The 20,382-nt window shown below is 38.4% G+C and overlaps 1 protein-coding gene across 1 annotated transcript in view; it reads left to right on the top strand.

The window, feature by feature from the left end:
• The window catches only part of LOC107664860 (nuclear receptor-interacting protein 2-like), a 29,445-nt gene extending 9,460 nt beyond the window's left edge, over positions 1-19,985 (top strand). The window contains exons 2-6 of the mRNA XM_016455536.1: positions 10,391-10,753; positions 15,149-15,237; positions 15,711-15,838; positions 16,418-16,470; positions 18,397-19,985. Of these exons, the coding sequence (XP_016311022.1) occupies positions 10,391-10,753; positions 15,149-15,237; positions 15,711-15,838; positions 16,418-16,470; positions 18,397-18,516 (753 nt within the window). The 3' untranslated portion in view covers positions 18,517-19,985. The remainder of the gene's footprint in view (positions 1-10,390; positions 10,754-15,148; positions 15,238-15,710; positions 15,839-16,417; positions 16,471-18,396) is intronic.
• Positions 19,986-20,382: the final 397 nt, after the last annotated feature.

Raw genomic sequence — 20,382 nt, 5'->3', positions numbered from 1 at the left:
GGCGTTCCAGGATGTCTTTAGTAAGCAGGCAGCCACTCGCCTTCCACCGCACCGGCCATGGGACTGTGCCATCGACTTGCTGCCTGGGGCAAAACTCCCTAAGGGTAGAGTATACCCACTGTCCATCCCGGAGCGCAAGGCCATGGAGGATTACATCCAGGAGGCTCTTAAGCAAGGTTTCATCCGCCCATCCACCTCTCTGGCAGCCTCGAGCTTCTTCTTTGTGGGCAAGAAGGACGGGGGCTTGAGGCCGTGTATCGACTTATCGCATGCTGAACTCTCAGACGGTGAAACTGCCATACCCACTTCCCCTGGTCCCAGCCGCCTTGGAGGAACTCCGTGGAGCTCGCGTCTTCTCCAAACTGGACCTGCGGAGCGCATACAACCTCGTTCGCATCAGGGAGGGCGACGAGTGGAAGACGGCGTTCATTACACCCGCAGGCCACTATGAATATCGGGTCATGCCGCATGGCCTGTCAAACTCCCCGTCCATGTTCCAAAACTTCATGAACGAGGTGTTCCGGGAGTTCCTCAATAAGTTTGTGATTGTCTACATTGATGATATTCTTATATACTCCCGGAACCTGGCCGAACATCGCCACCACATTACGCAGGTCCTTCAGAAGTTACGTCAACATCAGCTGTACCTGAAATTGGAGAAGTGCGAATTCCATCGCTCCTCGGTCCAGTTCCTCGGATATGTCATCAGCAAGGAGGGTATCCAGATGGACCAGAGGAAGGTGAAGGCCATCAGGGAATGGCCGCTTCCACAGTCGGTGAAGGAGTTGCAAAGGTTCCTGGGGTTCGCGAACTTCTATCGCCGGTTCGTGAAGAGTTTCAGCATGCTCACGGCCCCCCTTACTTCCATGCTACGAGGCAATGACGATCAGCACAGCTGGAGCCGCTACCTTCCTTGGGCCGAGTATGCACAAAACTCCCTCCGTCAGAATACCACCGGCCTGACCCCTTTCCAGTGCATGCTCGGCTACCAACCCCCACTCTTCCCCTGGACAGAAGAGCCCTCGGAGGTTCCAGCTGTGGACTACTGGTTCCGAGAGAGCGAGAGAGTGTGGGACTCGGCTCACGTCCAGCTCCAACAAGCAGTGCGGAGGCATAAGTTCTTCGCAGATGCCCGGCGTACCGCTACTCCCACCTACCAGCCTGGAGAGCTGGTTTGGCTGTCCACCCGGGATCTGCGCCTCCGCCTGCCCTGTAAAAAGCTGAGTCCCCGCTATATTGGTCCGTTCCCAATACAGAGGCAGATCAACCAAGTCACCTACCTTCTGCAACTTCCACCCAGGTACAAAATTCACCCCTCATTCCACGTCTCACTCCTCAAACCTTGTCCTTCCTCCTCCTCCAGATCCACTGAGCCGGAAGCACCCCCTCCTCCTGAGGTTCTGGATCAGCCCTCGGTGTACCAGGAGAAGGAGATTCTGAATTCGCGGCGACAGGGCGGCCGGTTACAATATCTTATTGACTGAGAAGGATACGGACCGGAGGAGAGGTCCTGGGTGGCCCGCGACGGCAATGTCGGGAACCTCCAATCCTCCATCCTTGCGCTTACTTCTCCAGGAAACTGAACCCGGCGGAGCAGAATTATGACATCGGCAATCGGGAACTGCTCGCCATCAAACTGGCCCTGGAGGAGTGGCGTCACTGGCTGGAGGAAGCCCATCACCCTTTCTCAGTGATCACGGATCATAAGAACCTCCAATATCTCCGTGAAGCCAAAAGACTACTCCCACCTACCAGCCTGGAGAGCTGGTTTGGCTGTCCACCCGGGATCTGCGCCTCCGCCTGCCCTGTAAAAAGCTGAGTCCCCGCTATATTGGTCCGTTCCCAATACAGAGGCAGATCAACCAAGTCACCTACCTTCTGCAACTTCCACCCAGGTACAAAATTCACCCCTCATTCCACGTCTCACTCCTCAAACCTTGTCCTTCCTCCTCCTCCAGATCCACTGAGCCGGAAGCACCCCCTCCTCCTGAGGTTCTGGATCAGCCCTCGGTGTACCAGGTGACAGAAATCCTGAATTTGCGGCGACAGGGCGGCCGGTTACAATATCTTATTGACTGGGAAGGATACGGACCGGAGGAGAGGTCCTGGGTGGCCCGCGACGACATACTGGATCCATCCCTGCTGGAAGAATTCCACCGCAACCATCCAAACCGTCCCGCACCCCGAGGTCGCCCTTGTCGCCACATGGGGGCGTCAGGAGCCGCCCCTGGAGGAGGGGGTAGTGTCAGGAGATCATCGCAATCACTCACGTCAGCACAGTCACCTCCTCCGACACACACCAGATCCCAATCACCGGAATTCTGATCACCTGCACCTGCATCACCAATTAAGCCCGCTATATCTTCTCACTCCACTCAGCATTCCAGTGTCCGGTCTACCGTTCACGACCTGAACATTGCCAGACTATTACAAGCTTTACTAACTGTTGTTTCCTTACCTCCAGAAGTCCATTCAGTCTCCGCTCTGCCAATTCTCCTCAGCCCTGGTTCATCTCCAGGATTCCTACGACTATCACATCCAGATTACCAAGAAGCTAAGATCCCCAGAACTCTTATATCTCTCTTACTCACCTGCCTTCGATCCTAACCATCACCACATTGTCAATTAAACCCCTCTGTTTACCTGAACTCCTCTTGTCTCTTGCCTGTTTGTGACACTCGCAGCATCCAGAAGTTACAATGGATTTTTAAATAATTATTCTAGTGGGACTGAATAGATTTAGAGGGGAGATTTGCATGATCATAATCTGTCCATTGCATATCTGACTTTAAAATTACAATTAAGAAGTCTTTTTTTATATATATATATATATATATATAAGATCCAAGTTACACTGAATAAAATACACACAAAAACTGCTCTTGTAAGCATAATGTTTCGTAAATGTATTATGTCACCCTTACATGACTGTTTTACATTGACGGTATAATAAGAGTCATATTATGAAAGGTGGCCATTTCTATGTCTCTTTTATCTGTTGTGTCAATGACTTTATATAATCTGATGCACAAGGTTACGGAGTCTTTTCAAATCGACAACTATCAGAACCACACAAAAGCATCGCTCCATCAAGGCAACATGGAAATAGGGCAAGAGAGATAGAGGAGCATAATGCTATGATCAATCCTGTCAAAATCAATGTGCTCCGCTCTGTGAGTGAACCCAGATAAAGAGTAACATGGGTAATGAAGTTTTATATAAAACCAGACTGAAGCTGTTTGATTTGAATTCACCTTACATGTGCACAATGCAAAACTGTTGCCTTAATCAGTACATTTGTTCTTATTTTTCCAGTAAATTATCTAAGAATACTGCAGTAGTAAGACTTGCAGTCTTAAATTAATAATTGCATATTAACACACACACACACACACAGACAGATAGATAGATATAGAGTTTCTAGAATTAAGAATAAAGCACACCTTTATATATTTGTTTTAAAAAGGTGGAAAATAATAACAAATCAAATAAAATAAAAATTGTGTTCAGTGCACTAGTTTTCCACATTAATTTTTTTCAATATAATATAATATATAGCAAATAAAGGTGTACTCCTACAGGTGGACCTTCCATAATGCTCTTGTCTCAACCTTCTTGTCTTATAAATGAAATAAAATCCTTTAAAAAAATCATTCTACACTAGTTTTCAACATTATTCTTTTCAATAAAATAACATAAAATCCTTTTATGGCTAATTATAGTATTCAGTGCACTAGTTTTCCACATTAATTTTTTTCAATATAATATAATATATAGCAAATAAAGGTGGACTCTTACAGGTGGCCTTTCCATAATGCTCTTGTCTCAAGCCTCTTGTCTTAACACCTCATTCTCAGATGTAAGGCTGAATCAGAAGAGTCATGAGGTCAAAAGCACTCAAGAGCTTCCATCATTCATCCATCCTCACTTCTCCATTAACCTTCCACTGTTGCAAAATCCCTCCCAACCGCACTGAATATGAATTAGCCAGAGTATTTACACACGTACACATGCATGGACACACACCTAATTAAAAAGAAGACTGTTGTAATGATGTTCATTACAGCACAATTAATCTGATGGTTACTAGGGGAAAATGAGCTAATGCCACATGCAGATGAGAAACAAACACAGTGGATCGTATTGAGTAGCACTGGGTCTACATGAAATCAATTATTATTGGTAAAAGCATTTTGTAGTCTCTTCCTAAATTAGACAATTAAGACTATGGACGAATAGTGAAAGCGATTACAGCTGATATTCCTACAGAGACCTACAAATTTCATAAGATTACTTTTTCAGTTTGAATTACTGAAAACTTTCAGGAATAAAGCTTCTTTCCAGATGACGCCAGTTTCTTTTTCCACTAATTTTTAACATTAATATTATCTAAAAAAAAAAAATAATAATAATAAAATAAAATTCAATTAAATAAAACAAAAACCTTTTATGGCCAATTATGGTGTTCAGTGACACTAGCTTTCCACATTATTCTTTTCCAATAAAATACATATATAAAACATTCTATATCCACTTATGGCCACTGTACTCTACAAGTCTTTTCTCAACTGTATTTTCCATTCAGATCTAAAGTGAAAGGCTGCCAGAGATTAATTTAGACTTAACTCTGATGGCTGATGTTGCAGGGTGGATGTTTTTTTAGGCTAAAGCAACACAAGTGTTGCGTCATACCCAACCTGAACTGCTGTGTTGTGCTGTGATCAAACCATTGCATCGTTTCATTTTTAGACATGCATGATCTTACACTGATTATGCTTAACTACAAGGTAAATGACCTAAAAGGAGTACGCTTTAGGATCAAGGTCATACGGCAAGTTTTAGCACAACCTGAAACTCAGTACACATATTTATTTCGGCCATTATCCAGATTTTACTATGCATGTAAGCAGAGTAAACAAATGTACAGTTGTTCTGGTTGCTTACAGGTCTAACTTCACCTGCGTTCTCATTAAACACAACTTTAATTGAAAGCAGATCAATGCAATGATGCCCTTATGAAACCAACAAACAGCAGAGCAACAGCGCTGATGCTGGCATTTACCTTTCAGCTTTTCTGTTTACCCACACTCTACCAATGGCCATCCGAGTGAGCAGAGAGAAGGTCAAACAGAACTAGTTGTGATTAGTCTGTCTAACTGTAGGACAGAGCAATGCATTTGTATTCAGGCAATGTAATAAACTCTGCATTTGGATGTACAGCAGCAATAAAGATATGTAGCATTGACACAGCAAGACATAGCTGGATGTTTTTTCTCATTTTGTAAGAGGGTGTCAACAGGAACGTAAGGGCTCTTGTGGAGGTCATCTCATTATGCTGGGATAAAATGAGCTTTGCAATGTCATCTCAGCCGTTGATTTTATGTCAAGATGTAGTTTCATGTGGCTCAGAATTATTGGAAAAATCACAAAGTGTCTGATCACATGGTATTGGACTTTGTAAGGCTCAATGAATAAGAAAACCAATTGCCGCAACCTCTGTGACTTTATTTGATGACAGAAGATGACAATCTACGAATCTGTACGTCTTGAAGACATATCTATTGAAAAAATGAGTTGCCACAAAGGCTGATCTTATAGCAAAAAGTCAAAAGGTACAAAGCTCTCATTGTGGCGTGGGATTCTGCTGTCGGCCACATGAAGAACTGCACTGTTTTTCAATCAATATACAAAAGTCTATTATATAAATGCTATTATACGCCATCAAACCCACAGCCACGGATTAATATTGTTATTGTGAGTGTATATCTGGAGGAAATACCTAGTGATAATGTTTTAGTGAGCTGACATTTATAGCACGATAGTAGAAAAATGTTGACAAGCACAGGATGAACAATTTGATGAGTCTTTCTGATTAAATGCTTATGTAATTGAATTATGAAGCTTTATTTCATTCCATTCTTTTTCATAGACCCTTTTGTATGTGTGTGTCTGTTATTTTTCTCCGACCACCTAATCAAATAACAAAAAAAAAAATGCATATGAATATGCAACACATCTTACTCAATTATTATTGAGCTTTATTCGCCAAGTAAGTGCAAACACACAAGGAATGTGTTTTTTTAGGAGATCTTGGTACAAACAAACATACATACATACATACATGCATATATGACATTGAGAACAGAAAGAACATTCAAATAAGTCTAAGGAAAAACAAAAAAATTTATAATAATAATTATAATGTGGTATACATCTGGAACAAAAGATTTATGTACATATTTGTGCATTATTTACTGTATATACAGCTGTATAAATAAAAATATGTATATGTATTTACATAATACTTGAAATAGAGGCAATAATTAGTTATTAAAAAAAGAATTACAGAAGAGAGGTGGTAATTTCTGTGTTAGCGGTTTAAGCTGGAGATTGCATGCATGGGGGAAAAACTGTTTTTATGCCTAGATGTTCTAGTGCACATAGGATCTGTAGCGTCTGCCTGAGGGGAGAAATGCAAACAGGTTGTGTCCGGGGTGAGAGGGGTCTGTGATGATGTTACATGCCTGTTTCTTCACTCTGGAGTTGTACAAGTCCTGAAGGTTGGGCAGGCGCACACCAACTATCCTTTCAGCTGTCCTAACAGTCCGTTGCAGTCTTCTTATATCTGATTTGGTGGCTTACCCAAACCAGACAGTTATCGAAGTGCACAGAACTGACTCAATAACAGCTGAGGAAAACGGTGTCTTCTGCGCCTGTGGAAGGTTGAACTTTTTCAGTTGACGAAGGAAGTACAACCTCTGCTGGGCCTTTTTCACAATGGAGTCAATATGAATGTCCCACTTCAGGTCCTGTGAGATGGTGGTGCCCAGGAATCTGAATGACTCCACTGCTGCCACAGTGCTGTTCATGATGGTGAGAGGGGGGAGTCCACAATCATCTCCACAGTTTTGAGCGTATTCAGCTCCAGGTTGTTGTGACTGCACCTGACAGACAGTTGCTCAACCTCTTGTCTGTAAGCAGACTCGTCACCGTCCTGGATGAGGCCGATGACTGTGGTGTAATATGCAAACTTCAGGAGTTTGACAGAGGGATATTTAGAGGTGCAGTCATTTGTGTAGAGGGAGAAAAGCAGTAGGGAGAGCACACACCCCTGAGGAGCTCCAGTGCCGATGGTGCGGGTGTTGGATGTGAGTTTTCCCAGCCTCACTAGCTGCTGCCTGTCTGTCAGGAAGCTGGTGATCCACTAACAGATGGAGGTGGGTACAGAGAGCTTTGTCAGTTTGATCAGGAGGATGACGGTGTTAAAAGCGGAGCTGAAGCCCACAAACAGGATCCTTGCATAAGTCCCTGGTTTGTGCAGATGTTGGAGGATGTAGCGCAGTCCCATGTTGACTGCATCATCCACAGACCTGTTTGCTCGAAAGCAAAGGGTCCAGTAATGTCCTTCAAGTAGGCCAGTCTTTCAAATTACTTCATGACCACAGACGTTAAAGCAACAGGTCTGTAGTCAATTAGTCTCGTGATTTTTGGTTTCTTGGGTACAGGGATGACGGTGGAGCGTTTGAAGCAGGAGGGGACTTCACACAGCTCCAGTGATCTGTTGAAGATCAGAGTGAAGATGGATGACAATTGGACAGCACAGGCTTTGAGGCAGGCTGGAGAGACACCGTCTGGGCCTTTGGCTTTCATGATCTTCTGTTTCCTGAAGACTTTGCGTACATCATCTTCACAGATCTTAAGTGCAGGCTGAGAAACAGTAGGGGAGAGGGTGTTGATGGTTGTGATGTGAGATGGGTGTAGGGTGTGAGACCAGGCTTTTCAAACCTGCAGTAAAACTCATTCAAACCGTCAGCTAAAAGTTGATTCTCCACAGTGCTGGGGGATGGGGTCTTGAAGCTGGTGATGGCTTTCAGGCCTTTCCACACTAAAGCCCGTTAGATGAAGCATGCTGTCCGGGATGGCTCCGTTCAACCAGGTTTCCGTGAAGCAAAGCGCAGCAGAGTTTAAAAAGCTAGAATCACTTGTATAAGATCACAGTTCCTCCGACTAGAATGTCCAGTAAAATGTCTGAATGCTCAAAAGTCGGCAAAAAGTTATTTGGTGTGCTATTTCTGATGTCTAGGAGTTCGTCCCTAGTAAAGCTGATCAGAAAAAAGGTACTAAAAACAGGACAAACAAACAAAAATAGTAAAAGTACCAAGTAGCTAAAAACCGAGGCAGCCATGTGTGGCGCCATCTTCTCCCATCTTCCCAAAAACATTTCAAGCAGTAGAATCCAACATTTGTGTCACATAATTTTATTAATATATCATTTAAAATGACAACTTAATGCAATATGTATATTGTGCACATATGCTATTTTATTTTAATACTTACGCCTATTTTAGTAAATTTTTAAAATTTTTTATTTAATATTTAATTGAATATTATAGATTTAATTATTTATATTGGAGATGATGATGATGATGATGATGATTAATTTGCCTAATTTAAATACATATTTTTATATGACAATCTTTTATTAGTTTTTTTTAATTTTATTTATTATATTTATTAATATATGTATTCTTATCTACTTCCATCATCTCAAGCTGAATTTTTGAACAGGATGAGTATATGTTTTGAGTTACAAAAGAGCAGCACTACATTGTAGCAGATGAAAGCATGGGATAGAAAAGGAAGGAAAGATCTAGGTTTCTCTGTGTCTTTTCAGCTTCCCCTTTGAGAATATCTGAGTGGTCCTTTCAAGAGGTCCTGACAATTGTATTATTAGAGAGGCAGAGAAAGTTTAAAAGCAGATCAAATCGCAGTCTGGTGTCCTCGGGTCGCTCTGCTGTTGAAATGACCGCTGTAGTCTAACTAAGTTACAGGTATAAGCAATCGCATAGATAGTAACACAGCACTTTTCTACAGCTGCACAGATTGCCTTCTGTATCTAATATTCACTTATCTGTCATAAACAACAAGGATTTGTTTCTCAAATAAATCTGAGATATTATGCTATCTAGAAATAAAGCAGAATAATAGAATCACAAGGCCAAAAAAAAAAATTTAATAAAGGCATCAGTTTTGCTTCTCCCCATCAAGTTCATCAGGAACCCAGAAAGCTATGAGAAATTGTATTTTGAGAGGTTTACTTTTAGTGTTATACTGGTATTTATCAAATATGTCTGTCAAAGAAGACTTGAATTGCAGCAATTTGTTAAAATTGCACATTTGCTCTAAGAAGGTTGACTTTCCACTTTAGGAAACATGCTAGAAGTTAACGATGTCTTTCGGGAATGAACAATGTTCATGGCCAAATCAGACACACAGATTTCAGCAGTAGGCTTAATTAAAGTGATGGGCGCCGTCATCATTGGTAATGGAGTTAACTTCAGCACTCAATGACTCTCTGTCTACTTCACTTGTTTACTGTCTAACTCTACAATTATGAAAAACTGACTTATAAAACATGAACTTGTTTTATTTCCCACAGGCCTTCAAACTGCAGCAATGTAAAAAAGGAAAAACAATTACCATGTATTTTCAAAGTGCTCAGCTGAATAATATTCTACAAAATTGCTCCACTGGTACTTACTTATGATGCCTGAGTATCCTACTGATCAAAATTACTTTCTTATAAATTAGAAATTATTTTCCCCAGTAGGTTAAAAATAAATAAAATAAAAAGCATGGGTTGTTGACACAAGACAATTTTATTTAATATTTAACTTAATATTAAAACCTAATGTAATCTTTATATTGTGCATATTTTATATTTTATATAATACTTTAATACTAATATCTTATTTAATATTGTACATATATTTTAATTTTATTTCATATTAATACAATTTAATATTTATATTGTACATATTTTAAAGTTTCATTTAATTTAATATTGTACATATTTTATAGTTTCATTTAATTTTATATTTAATTTAATAATAAAATGTAATTTAATATTTATATTGTGTATATTTTACATTTTAATTTAATACTTTACTAATATTTAATTTAATATTAACATTGTATTTAATATTTTATAATCTAATTTAATATTTAACATTTGTTTTGACTAATGTAATTTATAATTTTATATGATAATGTTTTATTATTATTTATGCATTCTTTTTAAAAAATATTTGTAATTAGATTTTTTTATGGAATTTAATTTAATCAATATTTGACACAAAAGTGGATTGAATGCAAAAAAAAAAACAGATTAATATTACTTTTGTTTAATTTCAAGTCTAGTGCATTGCATTGTGGGATACAGTATTTGTCAAATGTAGCAGAACATCCAGGTTCTCCAAGTGTACAGAAAATCTGCATACTCTCAAAAACATGCAAACTGCAGTATTACAGTAGTATGCAATTTCAAACACAGCCTAAAATGACTAACACATTACTAACATAATTTCCTATTCCTGTGTGCCTAATACAGCAACCCCATAGCATCGTTCAGCGCCGTCTCCTGGAGGGCAACATTCCACGTTTGCGTGGAGAGGCCCGGGACGTCCCATCTCATATTCGCTCACCCCTGGCAGACAGCAAAGAGGGCGGAGAGCCGGAGGATAGGAGCGAGAGCACAGTGGATGACTCCACGGAGGAGAGGGAGTCTCCGGAGGAGAGCGAGAAGAGCCTGAGGTCTGATGAGGATGAGGATGATGAAGATGAAGGGGACAGCAGCGATGCAGGTGGAAAGACAGAGCCCAAACAGAAAAATAAAATGGAAGACGAGACAAAGAAAGGTCTCAAAGAGGGCGAGAGTGCATCCACCCTTTCAGCTCTAGTGGTCCAGTGTAAAGTAAGCATTCACACTGATGAGCTGAGCTCTTTTCAGCCTTTTTCAGCTGTCTGTGTCCATAATAGAAGCGATAACAGTGTGTCATAATGAGAAAACGCGAGCTCTGGCTCCGTATGACTCATGGTTTAATATTCCTTGCAGCCGACTGTTCTTGACGGTCGGGTTTGAGAGGGTTTTAGAGGTCCAGTATGCATCTAAAAAGCCCAAATCAGTGAAGCACCTCATGCCAAGTTTACAATACAGATGACGTAACTGGGGTGCTAGTGACTCATTGTATGGTGATATAACAACTTTAACACAAGGACAGAAGGAACTAAATAATACCCAAAATGAGATATTATTATAAGACATAATTTTGGGTCATATCTTGTACCATTCAAAAGTCCAGGGTCGATTAGATTTTTAAATGTTTTTGAAAGAAGCATTTATTGAATCAAAAATGCAATAAAAACAGTAATATTGTGAAATTGTATTACAATTTAAAAATAACTGTGTTCTATTTTAATATATTTCAGTGTCTTCAGTGTCACATGATCCTTCAGAAATCATTCTAATATGTTGATTTGCTGCTTAAAAAAAAACACATTTTTATTTTCTTATTATCAAAGTTGAAAACAATTGTGCTGCTTAATATTTCTATGGAAACCACAATATATTTTTTCAGGTTTATTTGATGAATAGGAAGTTCAAAAGAACAACATTTATTAAACCCAACAAGGCCAGAGTACTGAACTCAAATTAGACAATCACAAAAATATATTACCTTAGCTTGTCCAGCTCACAGCAAGGTAATAATGAAGACAAAATGCATAGTTAGCAGAGTTTAATTTGTGTACGGTATTCTACATTTATTATGTGAGAAGAAAGAGACCATAAAGAAATACAAGAGACATGAAACTAGCACAACTACAAAGGAACGCTATTGCCGGAAACAATGTTATTATACAAAAAACATTTGGCCATAATGAAGTAAAAGTTGTGCAATAAGACCCAGCTTTCAGTAAAATGAATGAAAATTGTCATCTGAATTTCAAATGAACTGAATGTTCTGGAATACACATGCAGTCGTATTATCATAGGTGAACTGAAAGACGGAAAGAAACCATCAGCATCTAATTAAAGCTTCGGTAATGAAGAGCCAGATAAGTGGGGCAGCGTTTTACGTAGCAAATCCACCATAGTGGTTCATGCCTCCTCTTCTGGAAAGATAAGTTTCACTTTGAAGTCATGCACTATTTTGGCTCCACGCAGACTTGCCATCATTATATGTATCACACACGCACCAGTGCACCCACATACACAGACATTTAATAGCGGCAATCAAATAAAGACATAACACAACTCACAAAGGGAGTATCTCACCGAGTTCAACTGTTTTTATAGCATCCACTAGGAGTTTTGTTCCATTTCGCATTTTTATTCTTCAATTTAAATGAGAAAAAAAAAATCTAAGAAACGAATGTCTTCACTTAAAGGAATAGCTCACGCAAAAGTGAAGATTTGCTGAAAATGTACTCAAACTCTTTTACATCTCGGATGGAATGAGCTTGTTTCATCATTGGAACAGATTTGGAGAAATGTAGTATTGCATCACTTGTTCATCAACGGATGCTCTGCAGTGAATGGGTGCCGTCAGAATGAGAGTCCAAACAGCTGATAAAAACGTCTCAGTAATCCACACGACTCCAGTCCATCAATTAATGTCTTGTGAAGCGAAAAGCTGCATGTTTATCAGAAATAAATCCATCATTAAGATGTTTTAACTTTTAAACTATTGCTTCTGGTCAAAGTACTAGCCCATAATCCATAATAATAATTCCTCCCGTGAAAAATTCCATCCTGTGTTGTCCTCTCACATCAAAATCCACTGACATATTTGTTTAGAACTGTTTTCTAGAGACTGTGTGATGGTGCTTGATCTGTGCATATTTCTCTCCTGATTCAGACGAGATGACTTTTTCACTGGAGAAAGCAATATTATGGATAGAGGATTCATATATTAGCTGGAATGATGGATTTGTTTCTTACAAACACACAGCTTTTCATTTCACAACACATTCATTGATGGGCTGGAGTCATGTGATTTACTTTGGATTATTGTGATGTTTTTATCAGCTGTTGGACTCTGATTCTGACGGCACCCATTCATAGCAGAGTATCTATTGGTGAGCAAGTCATGTAATGCTAAATTTCTCCAAATCTGTTCCAATGAAGAAACAAACTCCTTTAATTTTAATCTTACATGATGTCACCTCAATGTGTTTATGTGGACGTGTTTAATTCAGGGTGTCTTGCACTGCAACAAAAGCACTTTCAACACAGCACTAGAAACCTAGCAGAGGAAGGAACAAGTGTGAAACAATCTAAGGAAACCTGCGTGTCTGTGCAAGTGTTTGTGAAACATGCTAGCTGGGACGGAACAATGTGTGAGAGGGGCTTAACGGCCCCCCATGTTTGCACGCTCTGGTGCGTCCCACCCTTTATGTGGTAGGAAAGTTGCGGGGGTGACGGCTCACCTTGAATGACAGGAAACTCAAAGATGTTGCAAAAAAGCTCTCATCCACTTATTTATCTTTAACGGTAGAACAGTGCTGACACAGAACTCATCCCTCACTCATTAAATGTGTAGTTAGAAAACAGGCAAAGAGCAAAACCAATGCTTGACAACGCTTTAGCTGTGTGTATGTGGAGCCATATTGTCATTAAGTCCTCATGCATGCTGAGAGACCTTATACCACAAACCGGTTCCAAATCCCTCAAAATATCTCAGCTGAGGCTTCCCCTCAAGCTCCCACGACACTAATTAACTAAATAATAATACTAATATTTGTATTATTATTGTTGTTGTTGCTATTATTATTATTATTATTATTATGCAATGAATAAAGTATTAAATATTAAACTTATTCAATACATAGTAGTATTATTATTATTATTATTATTACACAACTCTCTGAAATACTTCATTCCAGATCAAATATTTTTGTTAATGGCCATATTTATCAAGGGCACATTTACTTGAAAGGATGTCATTATTATTACAATTATTAAATATTAAGTTAAATTATACATAATTTTATGTACAATTAAGATTGTAACAGCACTGACAACTTCAGGTGCTTTTAATAAAATTATATTTCCACTACAACTTAAATATACAAACCTGTACAAAAATACAAATACTTATGCAAACATATATCTAGGGAAAGAATTAAACTTTTATATCATTTTTTTTAAAACATAATGTGCATATGTGCAAACACAAAGTCTAAATGAAACGTAGTTTTTTTTTTTTCCCTGATCTGTTAAGAAAACTGCCATTAGTATTATTACTATTACAACGCTCTCTGAAATACTTCAGAGAATAAAATGTTTTTGTTAATGGCCAAAATTACTGTACAAAATTAAGTACAAATGCCATTATTATTACAATTATTAATTATTAAATTAAACTGTACATCATTTTTTTAATAGGGAATTATGATTGTAACAGTGTTGACACAACTTTTAGGTATTTTTAATAAATTCTATTTCCACTACAATACAAAATATACAAACTTCATAAAAGTGAATAAAACTTTTATGTCTATTTTTCCCCCAAACAAAATGTGCATTTTTGCTCATAGGAAGTAAGAAAAGCCTAAATAAAAATAAAAAAAACAAAAACAAAAACCACCATTTCATTTTTTATTCTAAATTTTTGCTGATCTACTGAGAAAAATGGCACAAATAACACATATTAATAGCTGGAGTCTGTATTCACTGCTGTGACTTGTTTACACAAATGTTAATGTGGTATGAGCCAAAACATGCAGGATCCATCAGAAGACAAGCGGATGGCTAATGAGTTAAAAAGCAATCCACTGATTCTGTTAATACCGAACAAATTATTTACACAGAAATGTCAAACAAGCAGCATGAACAGGCACTTAGAGCTTCCAAAGAGCAAATGCTGCAAAAGCACAGGGTCATTATTCATCTGTCTAGCTCTGAATTCTGCAAGCACTGATGGAATTTCAGGTGAAAGGACAGACTGAGAATAAACCGACTCACTGAAGCGAAACGTCAGGAGTACCTTTGATAGTGACGGTCCATTATTAACCAGAACTATTATCCTCAGACGGTATTAAACTATCAATCCTGATACAAAAACAAAACCTGGCATTGTCTATTTAAAAGAACAAAAGCTAATGCTGTGCTGTGCTTCAACATAATGTAGTGTCTCAACTTGGCATCTGTGTGAAATTAGCTGGCAGACTAAGCTATGTTGTTAGACTCTGACTGATAATATGTTTTGCTATTTAAAATTCCTGTCACATGAAAGGTGTAGAAAAGGCATCACGGGGGGGAGGGGGGAATATTTTATCAGGGAAAGACCAAATGTTTATTTTGCAGTGCGAAGATGCAGAGGTGATGTTATCCATAAACACAGGGTGCCAACCATTATCAATTTATGTAATTTTATTAGTGAAACTGAGCGTCCAGTTTCCTGTAAATATTTTTTTTATCCATAATTACTGAAATCAACTGAACAAACAGACACATTTTTTTTCAAATGAATTATTTAATTAAAAAGTCTCTTATGTTCACCATGGGTGCATTTATTTGATGAAAAATGCCATAAAAACAGTAATATTGGGAAATATTTTTACAATTTAAAATAACTGTTTTATATTGGAATATATTATAAAATGTAATTTATTCCTTTGATGGCAAAGCTGAATTTTCAGCATCCATTACTCCAGTATTCAATGTCACATAATCCTTCAGAAATCATTCTTATATGCTGATTTGTTCATCAAGAAACATTTATTATTATTATTATTTGTAATTTTATTTATTTCAGGTAAATGCTGATCTTTTGACATTTCTAGAATCCAGAATGCTGAAAGAAATGTATCACAAAAATATGAAACAAAAAATGACTATATTTCCTAAGTGCTTGTATTTTCTGCAGATTGAAAACCAACCTTGAAGACAAACCTCATGACAAGCTGCCGCTCAGTGATTCGACAGTGGAGACAGTGAAGTCCCTGCACCTGCAGCTGGGCAGAGAAAGAGTGCAATGCACTGCCCAGGTCATAGGTCAGACTTCAAAGTTTCTCCAGTCACTTCTGAAAATGCACTGCCTATTGCTTTTTAAAACGCTGTCCAAGAAAACATATACGATTACCCCATGTTTCATAGATTTCATCTGAATAGAGAAGAGCTGAGAGACATCCAGGACATTCTCCTAAGTGTTCGGTACTCTCAGAACTGGTTCCAACCAGTCATGTCTAAATATAAGTTTAATGCAACAGAAAAGTCTTATGAGAGTGCAATAGTCATAGTCATACACATTTCTTCAGCTTGTATATTCAGCTTTCAGACTGAGCCATTGACCTTTTCCAATTCAGACAGCAGTCTGGGAAAGCTCAGACAAAGAGACGTGGGCAACACAGAGGAATTTCATAACAGACGAGTACATGACCTGGGCACAGTGCCGGCCGTGTCTTCTGCATGCATCGCATACAGATATATTATAAAGCTACTAATGGCACCAGTTTTAATCAAGCCTCCTCATGTGCTCTACTAATTAGAGAAAGAATAAAATGATGCCTAAAGGGGATACAGTTTCTCTCTTTGTCTCCCACATTTTGAGTCTCATCTCTTGTCTGTTCACAGAGGACGCCACATTTGAGATGTGTCTGGGTCTACAGACTCTGCTGGAACTCAAAGTAAGCCCTACATTTGTTTAACCTCATTTTCAGAGTCTTGTAAAGTATGGTTTCTAACCCACTAGTCTTTGGCTTTCGAAAGTTTTGCATTTTCAGTTTGAGATTAAAATGCATGGATGAAGTCTTTTTGAAAACTGCTGCTGCAGATTGTGCTGGTCATCTAGATCAAATGTTTTTAAACTTTTTAATGCCACTGACCCCAAATATGATGATTTCCTTGTGTATATTTATATATATTTGATTAATGTCATGATTTTTTTACCAGTCTTTAGCAGAATGACAATGACAAATTCTGTATTCCCCTGATCTAGATCACATCTTCATACATATAAATGAGACTTAATAAATGCAAATTACAATCTTATATTCATAGTTTAATTGTAAAACTTATAATCATACTTTAATTGCCAGTCTCAAAGATATTTACATGTATTTACATAATTTAGCAAAAGCAACTTTTTTAATCAAAAGTGACTTGTATGATTTTGATCATGATCAAAAGTGACTTGAAATGCAAAGTATCAGTTTTATCAGTAAATCATAGCTGAAGTGATTACAGACATAACATGAAGTAAATTGAATTATGAAATACTTAGCCTCAGAACTGCTTTGCTGCTTGTTTCTCTACTATGTTAGGTTCTGACACTAAGTAGGAGTACATGATGGGGGAGTTCTTTTTTGAGCATATATCTAAATATTGAATCAGCTCTGAATATGGTTTGAGATTATTTCAAATGCCAGGGGGGAAAAATTCCCCTTTGAGGTTTACACGAGTTATGAGAAGGAAGCTAAACACTATGAAAAGAACAGAAGATCCTTTTTAAAGTATGATAGAGTGAGCTGCTACTATGTTAGGTTCTGACACTAAGTAGGAGTACATGATGGGGGAGTTCTTTTTTGAGCATATATCTAAATATTGAATCAGCTCTGAATATGGTTTGAGATTATTTCAAATGCCAGGGGGAAAAATTCCCCTTTGAGGTTTACACGAGTTATGAGAAGGAAGCTAAACACTATTAAAAGAACAGAAGATCCTTTTTAAAGTATGATAGAGTGAGCTAAAAAAGGGGACAAGAGAGGGAAAGCTCGAGAATGAAAGTGCGAGTATATGCAAATTACTATTCTTGTAAGAAGAAAAGATAATGTATGCAAGGAGAAGGATCCATGAAACCAGTGCAGGCCTATGTGCAGACAATAAACTGCAGAATAAAGCATTTCAGCCACTCTGTTCACCTGAAATATATAAATGCTCCTCAGACTGTTACAGTAGCAAAACAACAACCTCAAACATGTTCACCAATTTTGCTCTACAAAGGCACAATACAGTAGTTACGCTTTGTCAGACCTAAGCTGTGACCGAAACCAGGTCTTCAGACTATGATCAGATTCAGAGAAGACAGACTGTGAAAAACGTTATCAAATAAATCAAAGTTTAATATAAAAAGGCCACTTTTCTTAGTTCCAGTGTTGCTGTCGTTACTGCATCTTGAAATGTCCTTGCTCATAATTCTTATCAAATAAAAGTAATTTAAAACAGAAAGTTCAACAAGAAAAACTTTGATGTTTATACGTTTACAATAGTTTTAAAATCTTGAAAGACTGCAGCTTGAAATTTATACACGTCAGACAGACAAAGACAGAGAGAGATTTGCATGGTTGCTAGGCAGTTGCGTGGGTGTTCTAACTGGGTGATTGTTACTAAGATGTTGGTTGTTAGGGTATATCTAAGTGGCTGCTAAGGTGTCATGATTGGTTGCTAGGGCAGAGACAGATAGATAGACATTTAGGCAGAGTGACAGATTGCATGACAGTATTATTGATAGATAGAACGATAGATAGAACAACATACAGATAGAATGACAGACAGACAGAATAACTATAGCATAATACACTAGATGTGATGCAGTGATCTGCTCTCTATTCCAGTGCTGTGTGGACCTGAACTCCAGAGTGCTCCGGCTCCACAGCACAAAGCAGGAGCTTCCCTTCCTGGATCCACCTGCCTGCAGCCAGTGCCATCACCATGACAACAACAAAAACATGTGACCTCGGACCTACGTGCCCAACAGCTGCCATGACCGTACCCAAGTAATCAGAGAGGAAGTTGACAGAAGGATGCCTGCATCTGGACTGTAGTGTTCCCTTGTGCCAGATCAACATAGACAGGCCTCTCCTCTCTCATCTTTCCTTCTTTGTTCTTCGTTGTTTGTTTCTGTGCTATTACAGAAATCTGCCAACTATGATTTTTCATTATTATTTGCTGTGCTAAACTAGTTTTTTGGGGGGGTACACAGTTAATCCTTCAAAAATTGAACTGTTTGACGATTGATGAGTAATATTCTCTAACTGGTGATTTTAATTACAAAGTAAATTATATTCTTGTGTAAGAGAGTTCATGAAAAGCTGCACACCTTGGGTTTCCTAACCAATCACCAAGCCTGATTTTATACTTTTAAATGTCTCAAAAAAAAAAAAACTATCAGAAAAAAACTCAAACTTAGCTAGAAATCTCTCGCCCAAAATTGCCTTTTACTAACAAAGAATGTGTTTTCGGACCTCATTTTTCACTTTAGAAAGCCAACTCTGCCCTTAGATGATAAGAAGCCCAATCAAATATTAATTGCAGCCTTGGGCTGCAATCTCACTCAATGACCCCCAAACCAAGCAAAACACTTCATCTGATTTTATAGACGTCCCCTCTTGTATTTTTCTGTTTTCGGTACGTCAAAGTGTGTAGGACTGAGTAAATGCATTTCTGGTTGACGGCTGATTTCTCCTCTTCTAGAGTCCAGTTTCTAGAAACCCTGTTCTGTTGCTGCTCAGTCTGTCCTCACCAGAGACATTTTCTCCTACACCCACACTTTGCTTATTCTTCTGTTTGTTCGCTCATAAGCGCAACTATGACTGTCTTAGTACAGCCAAAAGCTCCCACTAAAATGCTAGCCGATGACCTAAAGGGCATCTATGTCCCACACAAACTCTCCCTAAATGGTGCAGATAATTAAATTGTTGGCACACAACGCTCAATTACCCTAATCATCTAGCCTTTTAACAATATGGATGACCTTTCAATGCAGGACATCCACATAATTGCCGATTTTATGTTCTTCCCTTTCTTTCTATGCTGTGTGAAGGGCAACTATACGAAAAAAAACAGTTTATTTTTGGGTGTTTTTTTGGTTTCCTTTTCTCTGAACAGTATTTTCTCTGCCTAAATAAAATAAATATGTATTCTGGCTATGAAGGTCTCTGGTTGTCCTCAATGCACAGATCTAGGAAACAACACTTGCGCTACTGCTGGCAAAAACAGTGCAACAGTGCTACAACTCACTCTTGCACTTGAAGGTTCCACACAGAGGTTCACGTGGCTGTAATGTTAGTTTGCCCGAGGCAGTAAACGGGCTATTTTAAGCTTCTTTCATCTGATGATGGAGGGAAACGATGTTCCCACAACCATACAGAGCCACATGGGATGACATCATTGACCCTCCACTGAGGGCAGGCTGCTCCTGTTCCAACCAGCATGAAGACTGAAAACATAGGCAAAAATTGCTCTATTTATCAGTCTAAAAACCGTAAAATCCACCCATTCTTTGAAAAAAGCAAAGATACTCTATATATTAATATATACTATTTATAAATTGACATTAAATATATACACACACACACATAAATCTATCATAAAAATATTAAATAAAACATAAGATATACATTAAAATTTCATGTTTTGTGAAGCCGTGGCCACAGCAAAATCTCATGATTTCACTCTTCATAACTCTATATTAAACCTTAAAAACATTCTGATTTGCTTGTGTTTAGTCATATTTTTTTCTGCTATAATATAACAAGCCACTCAGGATGGGTAAAATAATATCAGCCAATGATATTACAGCATCCATGTTAAACTTTTTA

This window comes from Sinocyclocheilus anshuiensis, unplaced genomic scaffold (assembly GCF_001515605.1).
Source record: "Sinocyclocheilus anshuiensis isolate Anshui unplaced genomic scaffold, SAMN03320099.WGS_v1.1 scaffold299, whole genome shotgun sequence".
Classification (NCBI taxonomy): Eukaryota; Metazoa; Chordata; class Actinopteri; order Cypriniformes; family Cyprinidae; genus Sinocyclocheilus; species Sinocyclocheilus anshuiensis.
This window is presented reverse-complemented; position numbering and strand designations above follow the sequence as displayed.